At 39.7% G+C, this 27,656-nt stretch overlaps 1 protein-coding gene across 3 annotated transcripts in view; it reads left to right on the top strand.

Annotated features, from left to right (window-relative positions):
- Positions 1-27,656, top strand: part of CNTNAP4 (contactin associated protein family member 4) — a 369,439-nt gene that overhangs the window by 56,160 nt on the left and 285,623 nt on the right. For all 3 annotated transcript variants that reach the window (XM_078063784.1, XM_036074809.2, XM_036074807.2), the window contains exon 3: positions 25,368-25,561. In XM_078063784.1, coding sequence (XP_077919910.1) covers positions 25,368-25,561 — 194 coding nt within the window. The remainder of the gene's footprint in view (positions 1-25,367; positions 25,562-27,656) is intronic.

The following is a 27,656-nucleotide window of genomic DNA, read 5'->3' as shown; positions in this document are numbered from 1 at the left end:
TGGCCGCTGGCAAGTGGGGGGTAGGGACTGAGTGTTACAGTCTTACCCAGCTGTGGCCGCTGGCAAGTGGGGGGTAGGGACTGAGTGTTACAGTCTTACCCAGCTGTGGCCGCTGGCAAGTGGGGGGTAGGGACTGAGTGTTACAGTCTTACGCAGCTGTGGCCGCTGGCCAGTGGGGGGTAGGGACTGAGTGTTACAGTCTTACCCAGCTGTGGCCCCTGGCAAGTGGGGGGTAGGGACTGAGTGTTACAGTCTTACCCAGCTGTGGCCACTGGCAAGTGGGGGGTAGGGATTGAGTGTTACAGTCTTACCAAGCTGTGGCCGCTGGCAAGTGGGGGGTAGGGACTGAGTGTTACAGTCTTACCCAGCTGTGGCCGCTGGCAAGTGGGGGGTAGGGACTGAGTGTTACAGTCTTACCCAGCTGTGGCCGCTGGCAAGTGGGGGGTAGGGACTGAGTGTTACAGTCTTACGCAGCTGTGGCCGCTGGCCAGTGGGGGGTAGGGACTGAGTGTTACAGTCTTACCCAGCTGTGGCCCCTGGCAAGTGGGGGGTAGGGACTGAGTGTTACAGTCTTACCCAGCTGTGGCCACTGGCAAGTGGGGGGTAGGGATTGAGTGTTACAGTCTTACCAAGCTGTGGCCGCTGGCAAGTGGGGGGTAGGGACTGAGTGTTACAGTCTTACCCAGCTGTGGCCGCTGGCAAGTGGGGGGTAGGGTCTGAGTGTTACAGTCTTACCCAGCTGTGGATGCTGGCAAGTGGGGGGTAGGGTCTGAGTGTTACAGTCTTACCCAGCTGTGGCCGCTGGGAAGTGGGGGATAGGGAGTTCTTTTCACTGTACTGTGCAAACAAGTGGGCAGTAGCTTCTGCATTAAAGCAACTGTTTAATGTTAGGAAAGGTGAGCCCATAAATTCCTGTAATGAAGGAAGACATAAAGACATTTTTAATGGCAATAATAATTCCTTCAGAGATATTTCTGTGTGGGGGATGATTTGGGGAGCAGAAATGGATAGGACCTCCTCCCCCCCGCCCGGTCCTTCAGCTCCTCTCCCAGCTCAGAGAGGCACATATCATCCAAGGCTTAAGGAAAGGGGGTCACTGCACACCTTGGGAACATAGCTAAGGGGGTACCTTTGAGGTCTAGGATATAAAAGATCTGAAGGAGAAATGAGCAGCCCGAAGGAATCCCTTTGCCCTGTATCCCACTGAGGGGAAGAGAGGAGGAAGGTTCGGAAAAGTAGGAAGAGGGTTGGACATGAGCAAACAAGTGTGAAGACTCGTTTTCCCTGAAGTCCTGCCTGAGATTAAGTCCACAGTCGGAAATGTCACAGAACCCTTCATTCACGTTCAGGTATCTGCATGTGAAGGCTGTGAGTAGAGTGGGTGATGGAGGGGAGCCTGCCCACCCAAGACAAGTCACCAGGTCACTCTGTTGCTGCAGTGTAGACGTGGTAGTGTGGCAGAGACCCCACGGCGGCCCCAGATGGCAGAACCGGGAGCTACCATGGGTGCCAAGAACGAATGTAGGAGGTAGGGAGTGGAGAGGTGGGTGTGGGCAAAAGATCACACCTGGGATGGGAGGAAGAACGTCCAAATGCTATGATAAAGCAGGTCCTGACCAACCCTTAGCAGGTGACAACAGAAGGGACATACGACTGCATGTGTCTTCCTGTCCCCTGCTCCCAGGGCTGGCAGGAAGGGAAACAGACCCCAGTAAGCATCTGGAAGCCGAAGGTGACAGAAATAAAATCCTGAATCGACTGAGTAATCCATGAACTGGCCCGAGATCCTCAGAAATGATTAGATTGATTTTCTACATTAGACAGAATAGAAACTCAAGAGAGAAAATTAGATTGAGTTAGGGGAAAAAATGCGTTTTTCATACCCGAGGCTGTAAGTGAGAAATTTGTAACTGTAATATGATTCTAGCTGCATTGCTCAAGTAGCTCATCTGAGCTGTGGTCAATAACCTGCTGGCTTGTGGGAGCCCACTGTCAGCAGCTCTTCCCAACTCAGCACTATCAAATTGGGAGCTTGAAATCTGCCACCGGGGGAGCATTTACACCACAGGAATTGACCAGTGCTACGAAGCAGGGCTCCCTCCCCTGCACCCTCCCCAGAGAACAACATATTAAACACTTACTAGCATACCACCTACCTGAATTTATCTCCTAAGAGTCAAAATATAATGATCTTGGGAAAGAATATTAGAATTTCTTTTACAAATTGGACTGCAATGCAAAGACCTGAGCCAAGAGTTTGATGTGTTCCCAGTCCTTGATTGTTGCTTTAAAAAAAAAAAATATATATATATATATATATATATTTATGTTTTTTTTGTATACTCACAATACACATGTAAGTTCTTTTTTTTAAAAAAATTATTTATTTATTTTAGAGAGAGACAGCACGAGTGGGGGGGCAGAGGGAGAAGGAGAGAGAGAGAGAATCTTAAGCGGGCTCCACACCCAGTGCAGAGCCTGACATGGGGCTTGATCCCACAACCCTGAGATCATGATCTGAGCTGAAACCAAGAGTCAGAAGCTTAACCAACTGTGGCCCTGCACATGTAAGTTCTTTAGCATAGTTTAAAAAACTTGTTTCTAGAACCACATACAAGTAAGTATATTAAGAATGTATATCCCAAGTTGAAACATTAAAACTTCCAGTTTCTGGGGTTGGACATGTTGGTTGACATGCTATTGGATTTTATGCTAAAAGAAGAACAGCCCACCATTCAATGTCTATCTTTTATCAAAATATCCAGAAATCTCTGACAGATCCACAAAATCTTCTGTTTTTTTTCAGTGACCTAAAAATAGGAGTTAAAATATTTTATTGAGTAACTATCAAGAGTGAGAAGTTAAAGTAGCTGGCTATGTAAGTGGCCCATACAGATCAAGCTATCCATCATTAAGCTGGGTATAGCCTGGTAAAAGATTGCAAATAATATCTTCTTGTAGAACAATGTGAATAAGCATGCATATTATTAGTGATCCTAAATATTGTTTATTCTATACATTTAAAATTGTAGATTGTCTTTTTTGATATTAATTTATTTAAAGTTGGTGATCCACACGTGTGCCCACCATAAAACACACACTAAGTGGTCCTTAGATGCTGAAGGTTTGACAGTTGTTTTCTTAGCTTTGAATGAAAGACTTTCTACATTTTGGATCCACTTTCTTTTCCTGTCTTAATGACCACTGCCCTCTCCATGCCCTCTCTCTCCCTTCAGTCCAATTACTGCCATTCTGAAAAATGTGCCTTGCATCTGTCTGCCCTCGTATCATTCCTCTGCTTGGAAGGCTCCAACCCTTCATTTCAACCTTTCAGAATCCTACCCTAGAACGTAAATGGAATGTTTCTGTTTTGCTAATCACTCAGCCAGCAACACTGTCCAGATCCTAAACTTCTGTAGTGTATATCCTGTTTCAGTTCTGCATGTAATATATATCACCTGCTCATGTGTCAACTTCCTGTTTCATAAAAAGCAAACTTCCTGAAGGTGGAAGCCATGTCATCTGTGATGAAGAATGGGCTCGGGTCAACAGTGTTCAGGGTTTGCCTGATATTAGCTCTGTGACCTTTTACAAGGGACTACCTCCCTTTGCCTCAGTCTCTTCATGTCTAAATGAGGAAAAATAGTAGTTTCCCATCTCACAGGCTTGTTGTGAGAATCAAATGAGTCAGGACAGGGAAGCACATGGGCAACTTCTATTTATAACTAGTGATCCAGAGTCATGCCTGACATTTCTTTTGACTACGTATGCATTAGTGGATATAGTGATCACATTTGGTTCACGAATAGTGGGTATTGGTGGTGAATAGAGCAGTACTGATAATTCCTTGTATATAATAGCTTTCTCTGAGAAGTTTGTGTGTGGTCTAGTACTGAAAACCGTAACCAGTCTGTGTGATTAGGGAGATAAATTCTATATTCTTTGTTATGAGGGATGGCATTTAGAGATTTTAAAGAAGGTGGTACTTCATATTCTTCTATTCCCATGTGCTTTCATAGTTTTTTAAAGATTTTATTTATTTATTTATTTATTTATTTATTTATTTATTTATTTATTTTAGAGAGAGAAAGTGTGCATGTGTGTGAGTGGGGAGAGGGGCAAAAGGAGAGGGAGAGAGAATTTCAAGCAGACTCTACGCTGAGCAGGGAGCCCGACTCAGGGCTTGATCTCACAACTCTGAGATCGTGACCTGAGCTGAAATCTGGAGTCAGATGCTCAACCACCTGAGTGACCCAGGCACCCCCCCCCCTTCATAGTTTTTATTAAGATTTAGAAATGTCATAAATTTCATAACCCCTCCTGGATTCAATTTTTTGATATTTTATTTCTGCCTTCTTCCTATTTTTAAAGGGTAGCAAGAAAGTTTAATAGTGTTTAGACTGGTCAAAAACATAAGATCTCACCACTTTGTAATCTACACCTACCACAATAACTTAAATGTTAGGATATTTAATTGAGACACTTTTATTAAATCAATATTCACCAAATACTCATTTATTCATTGGAATTCAAGAAGCATTTCAGGGGCGCATGGGTGGCTTAGTCGTTAAGCGTCTGCCTTCGGCTCAGGTCATGGTCCCGCGGTCCTGGGATCGAGCCCCGTGTCGGGCTCCCTGCTCAACGGGAAGCCTGCTTCTCCCTCTGCCTGCCGCTTCCCCCTGCTTGTGTGCCCTCTCTCACTGTATCTCTCTCTCTGTCAAATAAATAAATAAAATCTTTAAAAAAAAGGAAGCATTTCAGATACTCCAAAAAAAAGATTGATGAAAAAAAAAGATTGATGAGAATTAATCAGAACTATTTTTTATAAAATAAATGGCAAAAAGAGAGTTTAAGATACTTTGAAATGTCAGCTTTCCTCATTAAAAAAGTCCGTCATTTTACTTTGTTAGTAGAAAGCAAAATTCTTACAGACCTTTGGCCTCCTGAAGTCATCTCAGCATCTAATTTAGTTCTGTTGCTCTGAGTTTGGCCATATTTGAAGGGTAACGGTTCAGCTAATGGCAAGCCTCACTTTTATGTCTGACCAGCTCACAAAAGTTTTTACAAGGTTGGATTTAAATATGACAATGATATTCTGATATGGAGTTTGATTCTTAGTTATTAATTTAACAAATGTAAATAGACTCTATTTTTTGCCGTTACCAAGTTCTCGTAAGTAACAAGCCAGCCTGTGGGAGAGGCGCTATTTGAGCTGCTGCTGAAAGGTGGAGGAAGGAAAGTCCTGGCTGAGTGAGGGGCACAGGAATACACATCATTCAAATGAAATTGTGAAGAATGAGAACAGACTTCGTAGAAAAATGCACTGTTTTCTGAGACTCCAGTGCCTCCAGTGCCAAACTGAAGTTGTGTTAAATGCCCTAAAAGGATTCCTTTTGTTACCAGAAAAATTATTCAACTTGCTTTTACTAAAGCAACTCTGGGAACAGTGACAAAAATAGATTGGCTCTTTAAGAGGCACATATTGAAGATTTCCAGAAGGGTAGGACGTCAGGCAGGAACACAATTTCCTGTCCTCCTCTCCAAAGCCTGTAAACGTAGCCAAATCCCGTTGGCCTTGCTTCCTTCGTTGTCACCGTCCTGGAAGAGCTGTCCCTCTTTTCTAAAGTGAATCAGTCCACGGTTTCCTATATCTTTCAAACTTCCTCAGGATTCCTGTTCCTTCCATTTTACATCTTCCGAATTTCCCTTCCACTGATGACTTTACTGTCAGCATCACCATTTAGAGGGTTTTCCAAGCTATCATCCTTGACTTTATAAGCTTCTTCTTGCCCTTCCAGCATTCGGTATCGAAAGGGGTACCCACAGATTATTGAGCCCTGCCAATGCCCCCTCACTAAGATCCCTCAAGTGGTTTCATGTCTTTTCATTCTTTCACTTACTCAGTTCAAGTTTATATCCCTAGCAACTAACAAATAAAGAAAGTTTTTAACTGAGTGGTTGGAATAAGAAGGGCTCAAACCAAGGTAGGGATCCTGAAAAGCAAAGGCTACAATGAAAATCACTTTGGAGGTAACAATGACCAGATCTGGCAATTTTTACACATTAGAGATTTCTTTTTCTGTTATTGAAAGGGAATAATTAGGAGTGATTTAAGATTTCAGTCTGAGCAAAGATTGAGATGATGTGGCCATCTGGTTCTGACAGGAGGTAAGGCATCCAGTTTTGGAATGTTGAGCTTGAGATATCTATAGGGCATCCATGAATAGATGTATAGGAAACATTCAGGATTTGGGATACAGATTTCAAAGGAAAGTCAGAGCTCAAAATAAAGATTCAGGCGTCATCATCCAAAAACAAAAAGCTAATCATTGCAGCCACAGGCATGAGAAATGCAGTCCACGGAGAATGAAAAGTAAAAGAGGAGAGAATTGTATTAGCTTTTAAACAGAAGTAGAGAAAGGGGGCTCTTTGAAGGATACAGAAAAAGGCTGGCCAAAGGGGCTGAGGAGAGGAAATGAACTAAAGAAGGAAGGGTTTGCTCTAAGTGATTTGGTCATGACTTCTGATCTAGAGATGTTTCCTGATGGTTTTTTCTCAGCTCATTTATTGACCTAGACAAATCTTTTATTCTAAAGATACAGGATGTCAGCATAGCAAAAGCAAAAAGCTTTTTTTCTTTTTTGGAAAGCATCATCTCTCAAGAATTATGCAAATCATGAATTTCTTATTAAAACTCTACTTGTGTGTCATCTGGGAATTCCCTGTGATATCCATCCCTTCATATTGTCCCTCCTGTTTTTATGTAAAGGAACATAAAATGCTAGGAAGTTTGTATCCAGGCTTGCATATAATTTTGTTAAAAATGATAGACTTAAAAATTGTACAAAGAGTGCATAACATGACACAATATTCTTCTACTCATTTATGCATCTGTTACAGGAAAAAGCAGTGCCTTTATTTTATTTAATTAATTCCAGTATAGTTAACATACAGTGTTCTATTAGTTTCAGGTGTACAATATAGTGATTCATCAATTCCATACATCATCCAGTGCTCATCACAAGTGCACTTCTTAATCCCCATCACCTGTTTCATACATTCCTCCACCCCCTGCCCCTCTGGTAACCATCAGTTTGTTTCCTATTGTTAAGAGTCTGTTTCTTGGTTTGTCTCACTCTCTTTTTCATTTACTCATTTGTTTTGTTTCTTAAATTCGACACATGAGTGAAATCATATGCTATTTGTCTTTCTCTGACTGATTTATTTACTTGGCATTATACTCTAGCTCCATCCATGACGTTGCAAATGGCAAGATTTCATTCTTTTTTATGGCTGAATAATATTCCATTGTATATCTATATCACCTCTTATTTATCCATTCGTTGATCGATAGATACTTGGGCTGCTTCCATAAATTGGCTATTGTAAATAATGCTGCTATAAACATAGGGGTGCATGTATCTCTTTGAATCAGTGTTTTTGTATTTTTTAGGTAAATACCCAGTAGTGCAAATTACTGGATTGTAGGGTAGTTCTATTTTTAACTTTTTGAGGAACCTCCATACTGTTTCCACAGTGGCTGCACCAGTTTGCATTCCCACCAACAGTGTAAGAGGTTTCCTTTTTCTCCACATCCTCACCAACACCTGTTATTTCTTGTCTTTTTGATTTTAGGCCATTTTGACAGGTGTGAGGTGATATTTCATTGTAATTTTCATTGGTATTTTCTAATGATGAGTGATGTTGAACATCTTTCCATGTGTCTGTTGGCCATCTGGATGTCTTTTTTGGAGAAATGTCTGTTCATTTCTTCTGCCTATTTTTAGTTGGATTATTCATTTTTTGGGTGTTCAGTTTTATAAGTTCTTTCTATATTTTGGGAACTAACCTGTTATCAGATGCATCATTTGCAGTTACTGTCTCCCATTCAGTAGGTTGCCTTTTAGTTTTATTGATTATTTTCTTCGCTATGCAGAAGCTTTTTATTTTGATGTAGTCCCAGTAGATTATTTTTGCTTTTATTTTCCTTGCCTCATACCTAGAAAAATGTTGTTATGGCTCATGTCAGAGTACTTACTGCATGTGCTCTCTTCTAGAATTTTTATGGCTTCGGGTCTCAGATTTGGTCTTTAATTCATTTTGAGTTTATTTTTGTATATGGTGTAAGAAAGTGATCAAGTTTCATTCTTTTGCATGTTGCTGGCTAGCTTTCCCAACACCATTTGTTGAAGGGACTTTTTCCCATTTGGTATTCTTTCCTCCTTTTCAAAGAGTAACTGACCATTTTGTTGTGGGTTCATTTCTGGGTTTTCTATTCTGTTCCATTGATCTATGTGTCTATTTTTTTTTTAAAGATTTTATTTATTGATTGATTTGACAGAAAGAGAGCGAGAGAGGGAACACAAGCAGGGGGAGTGGGAGAGGGGAAAGCAGGCTTCCCGCTGAGTAGGGAGCCTGACGTGGGGCTCGATCCCAGGACCCTGGGATCATGACCTGAGCTGAAGGCAGACGCTTAACGACTGAGCCACCCAGGCGCCCTGTGTGTCTATTTTTGTGCCAGTACCATACTGTTTCGACTACTACAGCTTTGTAATATAACTTAAAGTCTGGAATTGCAGTACCTCTAGCTTTTCTTTTTTCTTGTCTTTTTTTAGAGAGCATGCACAAGTGGTAGGGGGAAGGGCAGAAGGAGAGGAGGAGAGAGAATCTTAAGCAAGCTCCATGCCCCGCGTGAAGCCCTGTGTGGGGCTCAGTCTCACCATCCATAGATCATGAGCTGAGCCGAAATCAAGAGTTGGATTAACCAGCTGAGCCACCCAGGCGCCCCATTCTGTTGGTATTTTGATAGGGATTGCATTAAATGTGTAGATTGCTTTGGGTAGTGTAGACATTTTAACAGTATTTTTCTTCCAATCCATGAACATGGAATGTCTGTTTCTTTGCGTCATCCTCAATCTCTTTCATCAGTGGTTTGTAGTTTGCAGAGTACAGGTCTTTCACCTCTTTGGTTAGGTTTATTACTAGGTATCCTATTGTTTTTGGCACAATTGTAAATGGGCTTGTTTTCTTAATATCTCTTTCTGCTTCTTCATTATTAGTGTATAGAAATGCAACAGATTTCTGCACATTGATTTGTAGGCTGTGACTTTATTGAATTTGTTTATCAGTTCCAGTAGTTTTTTGGTGGAGTCTTTAGGGTTTTCTATATATAGTATCATGTCATCTGCAAATAGTGGAAGTTTCACTTCTACCTTACCAATTTGGATGCCTTTTATTTCTTTTTGTTGTCTAATTGCTATGGCTAGGACTTCCATTACTGTGTTGAATAAAAGTGGTGAGAGTGGACATCCTTGTCTTGTTCCCGACCTTAGGGGAAAAGTTCTCAGTTTTTCCCCATTCAGTATGATGTTTGCTGTGGGTTTTTCATATATGGCCTTTATTATGTTGAAGTATGTTCCCTCTAAACCTACTTTGCTGAGGGATTTTTTTTTATCATGAATGGTTGTACTTTGTCAAATGGTTTTTCTCCATCTATTGAAGTGATCATATGATTTTTGCCCTTTCTCTTATTGATGTGCTGTATCACGTTGATTAATTTATCAATATTGAACCACCCTTGTATCCCGGGAATAAATCCCACTTGATTTTGGTGAGTGATTTTAAAAAATTTATTGTTGGATTTGGTTTGCTAGTATTTTGTTGAGGATTTTTGCATCTATGTTTATCAGAGACATTGGCCTATAGTTCTTTTTTTGGTCTTTTTTTTGGTAATATCCTTATCTGGTTTTGATATCAGGATGATACTGGCTTCATGGAATGAATGTGGAAGTTTTCCTTCTTCTATTTTTTAGGATAGTTTGAGTAGAATAGGTATTAACTCTTCTTTAAGTGTTTGGTATAATTCACCTGTGAAGCCATTTGGTCCTGGTGTTTTGTTTATTGGTTGTTTTTTGATTACTGAAAATCAGTGCCTTTATTTTTATTTTTTAAAGATTTTATTTATTTATTTGACAGAGAGAGACACAGTGAGAGAGGGAACACAAGCAGGGGGAGTGGGAGAGGGAGAAGCAGGCTTCCCGCAGAGCAGGGAGCCCGATGCAGGGCTCGATCCCAGGACCCCGGGATCATGACCTGAGCCGAAGGCAGACGCTTAACAACTGAGCCACCCAGGCGCCCCAATCAGTGCCTTTAAATAGAAATATAAAGTTGTTGACATTTATGATTGACTGTTGAGCCAAGCTGACTCTGGAAATACTACATTCATATTTCCTAAAATTACAAATTGCTAATTTTTAAAAGCTACTTTGAGGTATGATTGATACACAAAAACCTGTACATATTCAATGTTTACAAGTTGATGAGTTTGGAGATAAGAATATACCCATGATCCATACTACCCAAAACAATCTACAGATTCAGTGCAGTCCCTATCAAAATACCAACAGCATTTTTCACTGAACTAGAACAAGTGATACTACAATTTGTGTGGAGCCACAAAAGACCCTGAACAGCCAAAGCAATTCTGAGAAACAAGGTCAAAGCTGGAGGCACCACACTTCTACATTTAAAGATATGCTACGAAGGTGTAATAATCACAACCGTATGGTACTGGTACAAGAAATAGACAGATCAGTAGAACAGAATAGAGAGCCCAGAAGTGAACTCACAATTATTTGGCCAATTAATCTATGACACAGGAGCTAAGAATATACAATGGGGAAAAGGATAGTCTCTTCAATAAATGGTGCTGGGAAAACTGGACTACTACATGTAAAAGAATGAAACTGGACCACTTTCTAACAACATACACATAAATAAACTCAAAATTAAAGACCTAAATGTGAGACCTCAAGCCATAAAAACCCTAGAATAGAGCACAGGCAGTAATTTCTTTGACATCAGCTTTAGCAATATTTTTCGATATATATCTCCTGAGGCAAGGGCAACAAAAGCAAAAATAAACTATTGGGAGTACATCACAATAAAAAGCTTTTGCAGAGCAAAAGAAACAATTGATAAGACCGAAAGGCAGTATACTGAATGGGAGAAGATAGTTGCAAATGACATATCTGTTAAGGGGTTAATATACAAAATATATAAAGAATTAATATAGCTCAACACAACCCCCCCCAAAAAAACAGATTAAAAACTGGGCAGAGGACCTGAACAGACATGTTTCCAAGGAAAACATACAGATGGCCAACAGACACATGGAAAGATGCTCAATTTCACTAATCAGGGAAATGCAGATCAAAACTACAATGAGATACCACCTCACACCTGTGAGAATGGCTAAAATCAAAATGACAAGAAATAACAAGTGTTGGCGAGGATGTGGAGAAAAAGGAACCCTCGGGCACTGTTGGTGGGAATGTAAGTTGGTATAGCCACTGTGGGAAACAAAATTTTGTGCAGCCATAAAAAAGGATGAGATCTTGCCATTTGTGAAAACATGGATGGACCTAGCAGGTATTATGCTAAGTGAAATAAGTCAGACTGAGAAAGACAAATACCGTGATTTCACTCATATATAGAATCTAAAAAACTAAACAAATGAATTAAAAAAACAAAAAGAAGAATCAGACCTGTAAATACAGAGAACAAACTGATGGTTGCCACAGGGAAGGGGCGGACGGATGGGCAAAATGGGTAAAGGGTTGTGGGAGGTATGGACTCCCAGTTGTGGAATGAGTAAGTCACAGGAATAAAAGGTACAACATAGGGAATATAGTCAATGGTACTGTAGTAGCGTTGTATGGGGAGAGGAGGTAGCTACGCTTGTGAGCACAGCATAATGTATAGAGAAGCTGAATCACTATGTTCCACCTGAAAATAATGTAACACTGTGGGTCACTTATACTCAAATAAAAAAATAAAAAAAAATACATCCATGAAACCATCACCATAATCAAGGCCATAAACTTATTCATCACCTCGAAAAGTTTCCTTCTGCCCTTTATTTATGTATTTGTATTTATGTATGTACGTATGTATTCATTTTTATTAAAAATTAAAAAAAATTTCCTTTGTGATAAATTTTTAAAATGAAGATGCAAAATTCTGAACTCTGAAGGTACGTTCCAAATGGATCTTTATTAATTTTTTTTTTTGTTTTCAGAGAAGAAAATAAAAAGAGCAGTGACAATTGCAGTATAATAAATTCATGCTAGTAATTGATTTTCGATTGTGCTTGTCAAAAGGATTTGCATTTTGCAATTATGGTAGCTGTCATCATGAGCATTAAAATTCTCTGCTAGGGTGCTGTTTTTCAGTTGCTACCATTCTCCTTAGTAGTAACAGAGTGTGTGGAAAACGCAGGGGTGTGGATGAGATTCACAGTATTGCCAGAAGCAATTTGAAATTGGCTAGGCAGAAGCATGACCTATTTTTTTTTTTTTTTTTTTTTGGTCTGTCTTTTCTGATCCAGAAAATGTTTGCATTAACTCTCATTCTCAGCTGGAAGCATTGCTTTATTATGACTCAATGGATCAATATACATTGGGAGCCATGAACTATGATAGGTGGCCTGACAATCGTATGAAAGGCCTCACTGGTTTGAGTGGAAATGAGGTTGCTTTGTGAGACTTTCTTTTTATCAAAAGGGACAATTTAGAACTTTCCATTATGCATTACAAATAGAAATAAGATGGAGATAAACAGAGCAAAATGCTGTGCTCTTTCCTCTTCTACCTGCATTTCCTACCTTCCTGACAGACTTGATCCTGCTCCCTCAGACTGAGGTGATTTTTATCTTGGTGAAGCCAGGGTAATATGTGCCTGCTCTTTCTAATATAGAATAATTGGTGGCATATAATTTTAGAAGTTATTTATTTCTCAATTTAGGAGATGAAGTGACAAAATAGCAAGTTTATAGCCATAGGTTAAAATCAGATTAATACATAAAAGTGCTTGGTTGGAAAAATCACCAGCAGTGGTTTGTTACATTTGCATCTGTTTGTATTCTTCACTAGTTTAGCACAATATCCCCAAATTAAATATGTTGAAATTCGATTTGTTCTATACAAGGAGGTAAAGATCATTTAAAACACATGTGATTATTGAGCATAACTCAGAAAATCCAAATGTATGTCAATCACTGGCAAAATTAATGGTAATATATTACATTTTTACATAAAATCCATAATAGCATATTTTTTCTCTGTATTTTTCATGAAAACATAACTCTTGTGTGCTTCTCTATTTGTGCATAGGCCAGGAGCCAGATGGAGCTGCCCAGGGTTCTTGGATGTTAGAGGAAGCAATTCATTTGTGTAGCAAAAGGGTCTGCAACTGGAACGCATTTTTAGAATTGAATGTATGCATGGGGGAATATTGTACTTGCTGGCTTCAGACACTAAATTCTATTTGTATCCCACTCCCCCATGCTATTGTAGAACATTATATCTATTTAAAAGCAGTGTGTGTGTGTGTGTGTGTGTGTACATGTATGTATATATATATAATTTTTTTTGCTTTTCTGTCTAGTTTGTACCAATTATCACTGTGATGCTCAATGAATGTTGAGCGATTCTGCTCTAGAGTGCAGAATCTAGAGTATAGAATCTACTGCACACATGGCAGAATATTTTTTGAATCAGACAGAAGCACCGATTCTGGTTGACCACCCATATACACATGCAAATAGCATTGTTCTTCACAATCCACATACAGTTTTATAAAATCAAAATTTGTAAAAATGCATAATCAGCTTTTGGGATATTAGGCACATAAACAGAACACTCATAAAGATACTATAGTACATTAATCATTCAGATCTGAAATACTAGTCGATCTGATTTTCTCAGCCAGTTTTCAAATCTCTGAGTTTGCAGGTTATGGTAGTTGAGGAATAACATGGAAACACCACATATTTTTCAGTTGTCAACACTTTTGCACCTGTGACTGTTGTTTTAAGGTGGGGCAATCCTATTTGCTTTTTAGTTTAGAGACCGTTTCCCATATGTGCCCATATATCAGTTCACCTCAAGCCCCCGGGCATCTGCTGGGTAAAGTAGCCTTCTTTGGTTGTGCCAGTCTCTTCCAGATAAATGCTCAGACTTTCTGATTTCCTAATCTTTCCTCTAGTTCTTTCCAGAATGGCAGCTGGCATATAAGAAACTCAGATGATACATGGCACAGCTGGATAGGGGTCCCCTGGCATATGTTGGTTGTTGTGTTGGTGTTTACCACAAGATCATTGGTTGGATCCTTGTGTCCCGGGTAAGCAATATCTGCTGAGTGTGGTTGGGTTGGTCCTAACCCTACATGTTTGTTGACGTGCACTGCCAATTTTGGTGGCCAATCCATCCCTTGACTGTTTTCTTGTCAAAGGCCATCCCCTTTTGCTGGAGGGGCCCCATGACACTTCTTGTTGCTATTCAGATTCCCTGAAGCTGGTTGTGACATTCTTTAGTGTAATAGATGGAGCAGATGTGCAGTAGTCTTTGCAAAATGTCATTACCATGAAGAATCCCTCTGGTGAGCTTCCAGTTAGACCCTCATTCACTTCTAAGCATTGTCCTTTGTCTTCTCCTCCTGGACTCTGATTGTGGAATGGTTCTGGGGAATATAGTCCATTAGACAGAAAAATGAAAAACACATTGCTCCAAATAAGAAACCCACAGTTATCTTCTGCCAAAGAAAAATAGCACTAGTATAAACTTCCAGTTACAAAATAAATAAGTCACAGAGAGTGGGGTGCCTAGGTGGCTCAGTTGGTTAAATGTCGGACTTTTGGTTTTAGCTCAGGTCGTGATCTCATGGGTTGTGAGATAAGGCTCTGCACTCAGCCAGCAGTCCGCTTGAAGATTCTCTCTCTCTGCCCCTCCCCATGACTCGCATGCATGCACGCACACGCTGTCTCTCTCAAATAAATCTTAAAAAAAAATAAGTCACAGAGATGAAAAGTACAGCATAGGGAATATAGTCAATAACATCATAACAACATCGTGTGGTGACAGATGATGACTGTGTTTATTGTGATGAGCATTGAGTAATGTATAGAATTGTTGAATCACTGTTGTTTATGCCTGAAACTAATATAATATTGTATGTCAACTATACTTCAATAATAAATAACATTTAAAAAGCTCAAAAGAATAATTGCACTGGATTGGGTAAACAGACCAGACAGACTTTATTCAATACTACAGTAATGGGGGTCAAGACTATTGCAATAGGGGAGAGATACTGAACTCAACTCTCTTGAAACAAAGGGTAGGAGAGTTTTTAAGCACTGGGCTGAGCCAGTAGAAAAGTACTGAAGAACATTAGGGGGGAAGTTGGTCAATGTGATTAGGCATTTGTGTTTGCTAATTGGTGATTATGGAAATTAGGCTTCTACCCTCCCACAGAGACTGGGAAACGAGGCACTATCTTTCTTGATGACTGTGTTTCAAGGGATGACTCAGGTCCTTGAGAAAGACTTTCTTGAATTGTAAACCTGGAAAGAGGCTTGATGAAGATCTATATCTCAAGGGGCAGAGAAATAATTTATAGTTTCAAGTTTCCTAAATTAAATAATCTAAGAAAAAGGACGTCAGGGACCTATACTCAGAAAGGAGCCTGTCTAAAGTTGAGTCAAGCTGAGGGGAACGTTAAGGCTGTCATCGTCACAAGCATCACTAATAGTTTTTCCTCTTGCCTATAAAATAAAACTTTCCACAATGAAATAACACTTAAAAAGGAATAAATCATGGAATTAAATAAACTATGTATATTTAAGACTGAATTCAACAAATACCTAAGCCTAGAGGTAAACTTATCTCTTTAATTGGGAATATGATATTATCTTGATAGGTCTTAGCATTTTTACAAACTGAGAAAGTATTAAATGATGTAATCAATCAAATGCTTGGGATTGGTTTTGCACTTTTTACCTTTTTGATATACTATGCTCTAGTAACGCTGCCTTTTCCAGTCATTATGTGGAAATGATGTCTGTTGGTACAAGAGAGTGACTTCAGTTTGTTGACCCAGAAGGAGTGATATGAGGACATTTGGCTCATGACAGCTTATCATCTCTGTCTGGCTAAGGAAGATAAAAAAAAAAAAAAGGTACGGAAGCAAAAAATGGTTTTTAAACCTCTGGGATATTGTTAGTATGCTCTTTCCGATTCATGATGTCATTTACTGAAATGACCTGCCTCACTGCAATAGATCTAAATCAAAACTTTTAGCAAAGCATCATAATGGGCTTAGAAAGCAAAACATGAGCAAGTCCTGATTATCATTTGAATTTCTAGACATCATGTGCTAAAAGTCAATTTTCTAAAATGACTAATTTGAGTGAAATAAAACTTGCTGGCACAGAATTTAGTGTTTTTATAACTTTTTTCCAGCTTTCCAGAGTAAATTTGGCTGTCACAAAATTTGCAAATCAAATATACAAATCAAAATGCCCAAACAGAGAAAGGGTGTAAATATTTACTTTTCAATCCACTGAATTATTAAAGATTTCAGAAATGTTTGCTCTGGCAATACAAGAAGTGGGACGGAAAGTCAGTCTGCCAAATTGCCGCGAGGGAAAAACAGATCAACAGCAAAGAACTAAAACCTCAGAGAACTGAGTGAGGTATTATTAATTTAGAGCCTTTCTGGGGAAATGAAGTGAAAAGCATCTTTTTCACTGTATCAAAAATCCAAAAACAAAGCCATAAATACATCTAGAAAATGTAGTTTACAAGTGATTAAACTGTATAACTGGGGTAATTGGTAGTCAGTGTGTGTGTGTGTGTGTGTGTGTGTGTGTCTCAGCCAAGTGCTTGAGGTTTCTCTTTGAGAACCTCATTGAAAATACCTTGCTTCAAAGAAAAGCGTCCTGTACCTTTATTTAGTTTGGCTCTAGTTCTTGCTTTGCCCCTAGTTTGACATATGAATTTACAGAGTTTTATTATATCTATATGGCTACAGATTTATTTCATTCCTTATGCAGTACACATTAAGCACATTATTAAGCATCCACTGTGTGTTGGGCCATGTGGTAGACACTTAGGATCTATCAGTGAATAAAACAGGCAAAGACTCTTGGCTTTATTGAGCTTACATTCTAATAGGGGAAGATAAAGGATAAACAATAAATATACGTAAGAAAATAATATACTATGTGTAAAGATGTCAATTTCTGTCAAAAAAAAGAAAAAGTGGTTTTGGGTAAGACAAATGGGAACAGGATTGTTGGGTGGGAAGAATTGTAACAAAGGAGGTCAGGGCATACAGGCCTTTACGGGAAGGATGGGATTTGAGTTGAGGACTTGAAGAGGGCAGGGATGTTAGCCCAGCGTATCTCGGAGAAGAGCCCTCCAGGCAGGAAGGATCGCTTCACAGGACAGGGGATGGCAGAATGACTGGTGATTGCTCTGAGAACCTCTGGGAGGCCCTTGCTGCTAAAGGGGGAGTGAGCTGGGAGGAAGAGGACCAAGCAGACATGGGTGGGAGTGGTGGCAACCAATAGCATTTTCTGTTAGTTTGGTAATATGGTGAAAAAGGAGCCAAGAATGACTTCTTTGTTGTTGTTGTTGTTCTCAGAAACTGGAAGGATGGAATTGTTATAAACTGGCCCGGGGAAGGGTATGAACAGAGTAGGATTACTGGGAAGAATGGGGGTTTGGTTTGGAATATAGATATCAAGGACGGAGTTGAATATACAAGTCTGAAGTTCAGGAGAGAGGTATGGGGTGGAGCTATAAATCAGGGAATTATTGGCACATGGGTAATATTTAAATCCAGGAGGCCAAGAGAGATCACAAAGGGGTGCATGTGGACAGAAAAGGAGCAGGCAACGGCCTGAGCCCTGGACCATCTCAACCCTCAGAGGTGATAAGAGATAAAAGAACCAGCAATGGGGACTGAGGAGGAGCAACCAATCATCTGGGAAGAAAATTAAGAAAAGGAGATTTTGTGGAAGCTAAGTGAACAGAGTATACCGAAGCATTGGGAGGAGCCAAAGTATTCAGATGTCTTCAATAGGTCAGGTGGTAGGAAGGCTGAACTCTGAGCATTTGGCTTAGTAACATGGAGTTCTTTGGTCATCTTGACAAGAGCAAGTTCGGTTGAATGGTACAGAGTGAAAGGCTGGTTATAATTGGCTTGAGCAAGAATGAAATGGGGAAAATTGCAGAGTGTGAGTGTGGACATCTTACTCGAAGAATGGCAACATAAAAAGCAGAGAAAAAGTACAGTGGAGTCAAGACAAGCTTTTTTAAAAAAATGGGAAAAATAACAGTGTGCTTATACATCCATGGGCATGATCCATTCAAGAGGGAAAAAAAATAATGAGGCAGGAGAGAGAGAATTGCTGAAGCAATGGCCCTGAGCAGGTTCAGCACGAGTGAAGGGGCTGACCCATGGCTCATAGAACTGGAAGGCACAGGGAGTGGCCTGCAGGCACAGCTGGACTCGGGCGCTGACTGTGCCAGCAGAACGTGGTCTCACTTCATCTCCCACCTCTGCTTCCCTCTGTGTTGGCTTCACTCGGGCAGGCTTTCCACAAAGACAGCTTCTGCAGTTTGATGCCTTATTCCCGTCCTTTCAGCTTTCTGAGCAGAAAAAAGGGTCTCTTCTTCAGTAGCCCCAACAGAATCCTAGAATTGCTCCACTGGCCTGGCTCAGGTGATGCGTTCATCCCTGTAACAGTCCCTGGGACCAGGGGTGGCAATGCCAAGATTCCAGAGCGTTCTGTGAAAAAAGACCAGCAATTCACTCAGCATCGGTAGTGTCATGTTTTCTTCTCAGCAAAGAAACTATGCTGGTAATGATACGAAGTTGTTAAGAGTCCTAAATGGTGGCCCGGGGACACTGCAAACCATTTAAGGGAGCCAAACAAATACTGGCACAGTGTTCTTTTTGTTTCCTTACATTATTGTAACTTAATGGCAAGATCAAAATAATCAGGCAAACTTAGACTCTTGGGGGAAATCTAGTTGAAATCACATGTGAGAAAAAGTAATTATCTTAGAGGGAAACTTTCTTATGACAATTTTAATTAAGCCAATCATTTCTTTCTTTTTTTTTTTTTTTAAAGATTTTATTTATTTGACAGAGAGGGACACAGCGGGAGAGGGAACACAAGCAGGGGCAGAGGCAGAGGGAGAACCGGACTCCCTGCTAAGCAAGGAGCCCGATGTGGGACTCAATCCCAGGACCCCGGGTCATGACGTGAGCCAAAGGCAGACGCTTAACGACTGAGCCAATCATTTCTTAAAAATGTAGATGGCCTAATGGTAGCTAGGACTGTCATTCAACTATATTCACTCTGCTTTGTGTCCTTCAACATTTGTGTCCTCCTACACTTTAAATATTGCGAAAGAAGTATGACTCCTTTCTGAGCAGTTTGTACCTTTACAAAGTTGACAAACTCCATGACACATCATCTCATTGATGACCACCAGGAATGGCAATCGTGCCATTTTTAATATTAGTAGGGGATAGAGGTGATTCTTTTCTTTATTTTAAGGCTTCAACCAAGAGTATTTTTTCTTCAATTTTTCTTTTCGCTTTCCTGAAATTGTAAGACGTGTTTCCATGAGCAGAACCAAATATTATTGATATCTGGCAAATGGCCTATATGGATCTTAAACATAATTCAACCAGCCAGCTATTTATGTTTAAATAATATTGAATAAATTATTTGGATATATTCTTGGAATAAAATTAACCACTATGGGCAATGATAGTTGTACAATTATTTCAGGGGTAAAGAACTGAAAAGGAGGGGCGCCTGGGTGGCTCAGATGGTTAAGCGTCTGCCTTCGGCTCAGGTCATGATCCCAGGGTCCTGGGATCGAGCCCCGTACTGGGCTCCCTGCTCAGCGGGGAGCCTGCTTCTCCCCCTCCCTCTGCTCCTCCCCCTGCTCATGTTCTCTCTCTCTCTCTGTATCTCTGTGTCTCGAATGAATAAATAAAAAAATCTTAAAAAAAAAAAAAGAACTGAAAAGGAAGTGACTCTTAAAATGAGATCCTCACAGAGATTTAGATTATTTCTAAAATAAGTAATTTCTTACCTACACTAAAATGATTTGTATAACATTGGGAAAATTTAATTTGCATAATATTAGGAAAACTTACTTAGCCTCTATAAATCTTTTTTTAAAGTTTTATTTGAAGAGATGTTAGAACATTTCATTTCACTAGATAATTTTAGTAATTAAGCTTAATATGATACATAAAATTTCTAGTAGAGTGTTTAACATACAATAGATACTAGACAATTTGTAGTTTGTTTTTCTTTCCTTACGATTCACAGCAACATATTTTATAGAAGCAAATTCCCCAGGAAACTGATGTTTAAAAGTGGTAGGCAAAAGATACAAGAGATGCTGGGTTTGTGGTCATTCAGGAACTAAATATTTTCAAAGCTGAATTTAGTGCTGTGATCCTAAATCTTTATTTGGAGTCAATAGTAATAATAATTGTTTTACAATTCAAAAAGTAACAACTGCCATGTGTCCACGTGCTTGCTGTGTGTGAGAGAAATCAATAGGCAATTTAATATGCTTTTTGAAATTAATTCTCAGCAGTACTGCAACATTTAATTTAGAAGTCTCGTCAATGGGGAGGATTTTCAGTTTTAAATGTGAATTTTTAGGCTATGATGTGAAGAGTCAACAAATGTTTTTTTTGGATAGACTTATGACACTTTATTATGCCAGGTCTCAGTGATGAGGCCACAGCTAGGGAAGAGAAAGAGTGGAATAAGAAGAAAATGAGCTGAGGGGACAAGACTCCTGTTTTTGTTTTGTGGGTTAAGTGTCAATAACCATGGACTAGATGGGGTTATGAAGAGATGGTCTTTGGTCTGTAGGTGTTGGTCGACTCTGATGGTGAACACATGGACATATTAAAAACATCATTAAGGACGAATAATACTTGATGAACAGCTAAAAGGTTTGGTTAATAAATAAAATAAGGAATTCTTATATTTTATTTTACAGTAATTTAGAGTTCACCATCGGCTGGAGTTAGCCCTCATTTTTTCCATTAAAAAAAGTAAATATGAAAACAGCATGGCTCCAGAAAGCTAGGTGCTTTGTGGTGGGCATACAGCTCCTGTAATCTAAAGTCATCTTTCATTTTCTGTCACTCCTGTTCCTCCTTGTCCCCATAGGCTGCCACTACCAAAGTGTGCCATGTTCTATCCATCTCTGTACCTATAAGTTTGCATTTTCCATATTATTCTTCAGCATTTGTTTTAAAATTAGAACAAGCATAACACCCCCTCACATACTTAGACCATGTACATCTGCAGAGCAGAACAGCTTAAAACCCCATGGGGAATCTCTGGATTCCCTGTGGCCGATTTAACTTGGTAAAGCACAGGAGCATCTGAATTTCCATTACTTTATTGGTGTACCTCGTTAACGATATAGCTTAATTTGCATATCAGTAGTACCTTTTCACCACAGGTGAGAAATTGAAATGTTCAAGGTCAATTAACTGCGAATGTTTCCAGTCCGGGTAGTACAGCTGTAACAGTGAGCGGTGCTGGGAAGAGGGAGCCGTCAGTGAGAGGTGCCTCTTTCTCCTGATGAGAATTGATGATCCAATTTTAACTCACCAGAGTCATGCTGCTTCTTTTTTCCTCACTGTGCTCCTCTCATGTGTTCACTTTTTAAATACTGGTCTATCAGGGAGTGTCAAAATGCTAGAGAAAGATTATAACATTCTATATTAAAAAGTGTACAGACTGTTGAAATTAACTAGAAAGAGCAAGACACAAAACAATCAGCATTTTCCCAGAGGTATAAGCTGATAGAGATAAAATTCCTAATGTTGAAATGTCAGGTTGAGATGATGGCCAGCTGGGGGCACTTCATCCACTCTTTTCCAACTTTTCTGTGTTAAAAAAAATGATAAAAATACAAAGATTATGCAGTTGTAGTAGTAAGAGGACTGAGGATGCTTGGTAATCATCAGACCTCAGGAGACCGTCAACTTCCAAACTTGGATAGATCCTGAGGATGATTGGTAAGATTAGAGAGGCAGTGGAGGGAAATAGTTACCCATTTGCCACTCCCATCCTGTGTCTGTACTTGAAAGACGTGGTCTTCGTTAACTTGTGGGAGGAAAGTTGGCTCTGCTGCCTGATAGCTAAATTCTAGGCTTCCCTTACCTCTATCAGCTCCATCCTTTCTACATCCATTGGGAACTACCGATTCCATTTATCCTAACGATATGAGAGGCAATGCTGGTCCTGGTCAAGAGCACTGGGCCTTTTGCTGCCCTGCAGACTATAGCAAAGTATTCAGACTCTCCGTGTATGACTTATCCTCTGTTCAGTGGGCTGCTTTGAGAATCAAATAACAATGCCTTCACACTGTGCCTGACACAAAGTCCTCACTTGCTCAATAAATATTAAGTAATACCACAATAGGATAAGTGGAAAAGGTAGGATGGGGTTTCATTACATCCCGAGAAGTGGAATACGAAGGAAAAGTTGGCTTAGTTTTAAAAATAGTGCTGTGGGAACAGGTCCCACTGAGGGTTCAGGAATTTCCTGAGCTATTTTGTGGGAGCGTACTATTAAAGATGTTCTTCAGATCATTCAAGAATAAATTCTCTTCCATGTAGATAACAGGCTGCAGGAGTAGGGGTGCCCCTTGTGGACAGCAGAGCTGTGCTGGATAAATGACACCCAGACACCAAAAATGCAGCCGGAGCCCATGTTTACCAACAAGCCCTCTTGCTCAAAATATGAGAATATTCTCCTCTAACCTAAACACTGTAATCGGGTATTGGTGACCAAATTAACTAGAAAGAGCAAGACACAAAACAATTAGCATTTTCCCAGAGGTATAAGCTGATAGAGATAAAATTCCTAATGTTGAAACTCCACCCATCCAGGCTACTGGGCAAAACCACAGGGTCTTCAAGAGCAGATACAGAGAAAATTAAAAGTAAACACAAACCAACAAAAATTGCAGAATGTATAAATATTTTGGATCAGAGAGAGAGAGAGAGCATTACACTTTTGATGTATGGAGTGGAAGACACTTTTTGAACAATGATTTATTCCAAGAAAAAAGGAAATTTGAGAAAAAAAGTGTCTAGTTCTAAAGACAATGTAGTGAGTAACTTGGGAATCATACCCTAATACAAGCAGGAGTTAGTATTATACCATCAAGAGAGGATATTGTTGTCGTGTAATTCTTTTTTAAAATGCTGTATTGACTCAGTTTTGAGGCCCTGACAAGAGGATGGTCAGTTCCCGTTCGTGAGCAGCTGATCATATCCACAGCCCGACCACTTCCCTTGTTGGGCTCACACCCTCTGTGGCTACCGTGCCTCAACCGTAGTCACCCTGGGGCCAAGTACCAGACAATTAGGGACAAGCCCGTGTCCCGGAACCTCTTCACATTAATCCACAAGGAGCCCACAGAGCCTCTCTAACTGTACCCCACTTGCCATATATAAGCTGACCCCACAGCTCCAAGTTGTTGTCACCCTTTCTGAGGGTGCATCTCACTGCATGCCCCTGCCTGGCAGGCTTCTCTTCTTTGGAGCTGTTGAAGAGTTCTGCTTTTCCTCTCTCAGAGAGTCATTGTATTGTATCAGCCATCAAAAGAATTTTTAAATCTTACGAACAATTGTTAACACAGATATGTCTCTTTAGGTTCCACAGTGGTACGTACCACACCATAATAGCAAACATTTATTGGGCATCTCTTTGCATTAGGGCCTGTACTCAATGTTTAATGAAGCAGGGCATGGATGGCAGGAATAAGGCTTGAATAAAAACAGTATATAAATTGTAATCTTATATTTTTTTTGTATAATTCTTTTAAAAATATTTTTTATTATTATTTTCAATTAGCCAACATATAGTACATCATTAGCTTTCGATGTAGTGTTCAACAATTCATTGGTTGCATAATACACCCAGTGCTCATCCCCACACGTGCCCTCCTTCATACCCATCACCTGGTTACCCCATCCCCCCACCTCCCTCCCTTCTGAAACCCTCAGTTTATTTCCCAGAGTCCAGAGTCTCTCATGGTTTGTCTCCCTCTCTGATTTCTTTCCATTCAGTTTTCCCTCCCTTCCCCTGTGGTCTTCCTCACTATTCCTTATGTTCCACATATGAGTGAAAACATATGATAATTGTCTTTCTCTGCTTGACTTACTTCACTAAGGTAATCTTCTATTTAAATGTTAGACCTTATATCAGAGCCTTAAGGTGGGTGACAAAAGAATGGGGGAAAGAAAACATGTGCTAATATTCTTATTTGGGGTGTTATGTAATAGATGTTGCATTTTAATAGATATTGAATATTAAATAATTATGGATTTAAGAAGGTGTTAAACTGTATTTCATGACTTTTACAATGATTACATGTTACTTATGTAATTATCAATGTCAATATTAGTTAAAATAAATAAATTCCCCAAATAAGGTATTATTGTATTAAACTGGAAGAATGAACTATCTTAAGACATGCAGTAGTCACATCTGTAATATTTCTGGTGTGCAGTGAATAAAAGAAAACATGAGAAGTTCTGCTCTAACTGTACATCCTTGAATATACAGTAGATTCTTATTTTTCACTCTTGAGTGCTCCAGCGCACCTTACTCTCTGATCTTTTCCCTGATAGTCCCTCCCCCATCTCTCACCCATCACCCCCTTCCCTGGACAGGATAGAACCAGCCAGTGGTGTATTGGTGAATTGGCTGGGCTGGGAGTGGGTACTGATTTGTAGAGTTTGCCAATTTCTGTCCCACCATGGCCAGTTGCGAACATGGCTATATTTAACAATCAGCTTGCAAAATTCCTGAAAATTTAATTGCCTCTCATCTACTGTTGCCAGCCAGGTCCAGCCTTCCACTGGATAGAACTCTCCTCCATCATCTATTGTATTATTGTTCTCTGCACCTGCCTCACCATTAACATTTGTGCTTTACACATGCTTCTCAATGTCTGTTATTCCCATAAGACTGTGAACACAGTGAGGATAGGGACTGTGCCTTGACCATCTGTATTCTCAGGCTTGATGCTGTACTTCTTTCTCCAGGAAGTCTGAACATGATCAGATACCAAAGGTAGTTTTCTAGTTCCACCACAGTGTGAACCACAATTGAAGGTTAAAGCATTTTACCTAATCATGTGTGGGCAGTAAACCCGCTAGTTCCACCTGTCAAATTAAGCACCTTAAACATTCGATAAGATCCTTGGTTCTCCCCAGTGTCAAGAAGTTATAATACCTAGAAATGAACATAATTAACACAGGCTTCATCCTTTTGTACTAAATTCTTGTTTTTCTATATTATTTTACAATTATGAGAAGTTTCATATTTGGAAATTTGACTTTATTAAACTCCATCCAGGAATACAGTCTTACTGGCATCTCTAGTCCACTAACAGATTTTTAACTAATCTTTTGCCCATTTTCTTCTGTTTCTATTTGCATGAAAGGAGCTGGTGGCTGGTCTCCACTTGTGTCAAACAAATACCAGTGGTTGCAGATTGACCTTGGAGAGAGAATGGAGACCACCGCTGTGGCCACCCAGGGGGGATATGGGAGCTCCAACTGGGTGACCAGCTACCTCCTGATGTTCAGTGACAGTGGCAGGAACTGGAAACAGTATCGACAAGAAGACAGCATCTGGGTATGTTTCTTTGACAGAATACATAGTCTCTCAGGGAAAGAGAGAGAGTCGTCCCTGCATGTTGTTTATGAATTTCCTAAACTCAGTTGAGAAACAAAATTTTTGGAATTATTTAGGAAACATTTTTCAAGAAAAAATATGTTAATATTTATTTCTAATACATTTCATGGTATAACTTACAAAAACACTAAAGGTAAATTTATCTCAGAGACCTCAGAAATTGGAAAAAAAAATCTTATTTGTCCATTACAGAGTATGGAAGTCTAAGAAATAATCAAAACTTGTAAATTTTTTTTTAAGCTTTGTCCAATAACACAGTGGTTTTGCATGGTCTTCATTTAAAGCTTGGTTAAAAGAATTTGTTCCTTTTATTCCCTCTGATGACTCAGAGATTTCTGAACATCTCCCTCTTTCTCTAGTATATGGAGGTTTATATATATATTTGGAGTATTTATGTATGATATATATATATACACACACATACATACATATATATGATTTGTATATAAACCATTCTCTGTTCTTTTAAAAGTACATAAGTGTGTAAAATGCTGTGTGTTGTGGGCAGGGGCATGGCTTCTATAGGAGACTGACAAGGAGGCAGTTTATAATAGAGTGGGGTGGTATTTGTAGTTGGTTGATTGTATATGAACACCTGGTGGAAGAAGGGAGCTATAGGCAATTTGCTTGGTGGTAAAGAAAGGACTTCTTTGCTAGGAGAAGGATGTTGGTTTGGATCTTACGTGGGCCAGGGACAACATACTGCAGTCAAAGAACTTTCTTTTTTTTTTTTCCTCTGGCTGAGCTGCTGGAACCAGAGAAAATGAGTAACTTAATGAAGCATCATTCTTAGCACACAGATAATTTGGAAGCCTATTTGGGCACATAATGATAATTTTCTTTGATCGGTCAATTGCCTCTCTTTTGAAAGTTCCTAGAACTCGGTATACATTATCAACTCATGGAAGAAATGGACTGTGATTTACTCACCTTTGTATTTCTAACGCACTTGATGGCCATTTGACGCATGTTTATTGATGTAAATTGAATTGAGAAGAAGTAGCCCTGCTCTTTCTCTAGAGAGAACAAAAGTCAGGCTGGAAGAAGTGGCCTATAAGCATTTTTAAGAAAAGCTGCCTTAAAATCCAAAGCAAGCTGAAGTGTAGAAGAGCGAGAAAAACTGGATATTACGGTTGAATTAATTTCATGAGAACCATTCAAACTAGGGACAAAATAAACAGTAATTATGAACCAATAACAATGAAAGCTTAATGAGGTATTTATTTTAACGAGGTGTTTGGATTATCTTTTACTCTTTTTCTAAATTAAGCATTGGATTTTAAACTAGATAAGTAGAGGCTAATTCATGGTAATATTTAGTTGTGTTAAGTAAAACGTACGTTTTTGACATGTCTTAAAATGATGGATCAACCATGAAAATTGTTTCTCTGTTCATTAAGCTTGGGGAAAGCCAAACCTAGACCACGCCATTTGCCATTTTTGTTTACTCTTATTAAAGGTGAAGTGCTCAGATCCTGGGGCGCCTGGGTGACTCAGTCAGTTAAGTGTCCAGCTCTTGGTTTAGGCTCAGGTCATGATCTCATGGGTCATGAGATTGGGTCCCACATCACGCTCCATGCTTAGTTCGGAGTCTGCTTGAGATTCTCTCCCTCTGCCCCTCCCCCCACTAGCACGCACGCACTCTCTCTTTGTTTCTCTCTCTCTCAAATAAATAAACAAATTAAAAAAAAAGGTGACGTACTCAGGGTGAAATAGAGGCATAATGATATCCCTAACTAATCCAAACCAATCGATGTGAAGACAGATGGCATCTATCACAATTAATTGTCAAGGTAATGCTATTTTTTAGACTATGCTATAATTTGTTGGTTTACTCACTTTCTTCCTCTCTTGAATATGAACACCCTGAAAATAGAGGCTGTACCTTCCATCCTTTCATCTCAGCATCCCAAATCTTAAGAGTTCCCGGCATGTTAAACCGTAAGAGACTCTTAACTATAGGAAGCAAACTGAGGGTTGCTGGAGGGAGGTGGGTGGGGGGATGGGGTAACTGGGTGATGGGCATTAAGGAGGG

This window comes from Halichoerus grypus, chromosome 15, assembly GCF_964656455.1.
Source record: "Halichoerus grypus chromosome 15, mHalGry1.hap1.1, whole genome shotgun sequence".
Lineage (NCBI taxonomy): Eukaryota > Metazoa > Chordata > Mammalia > Carnivora > Phocidae > Halichoerus > Halichoerus grypus.
The sequence above is the reverse complement of the archived record's forward strand: the minus strand, read 5'-3'. Positions and strand labels throughout refer to the sequence as shown.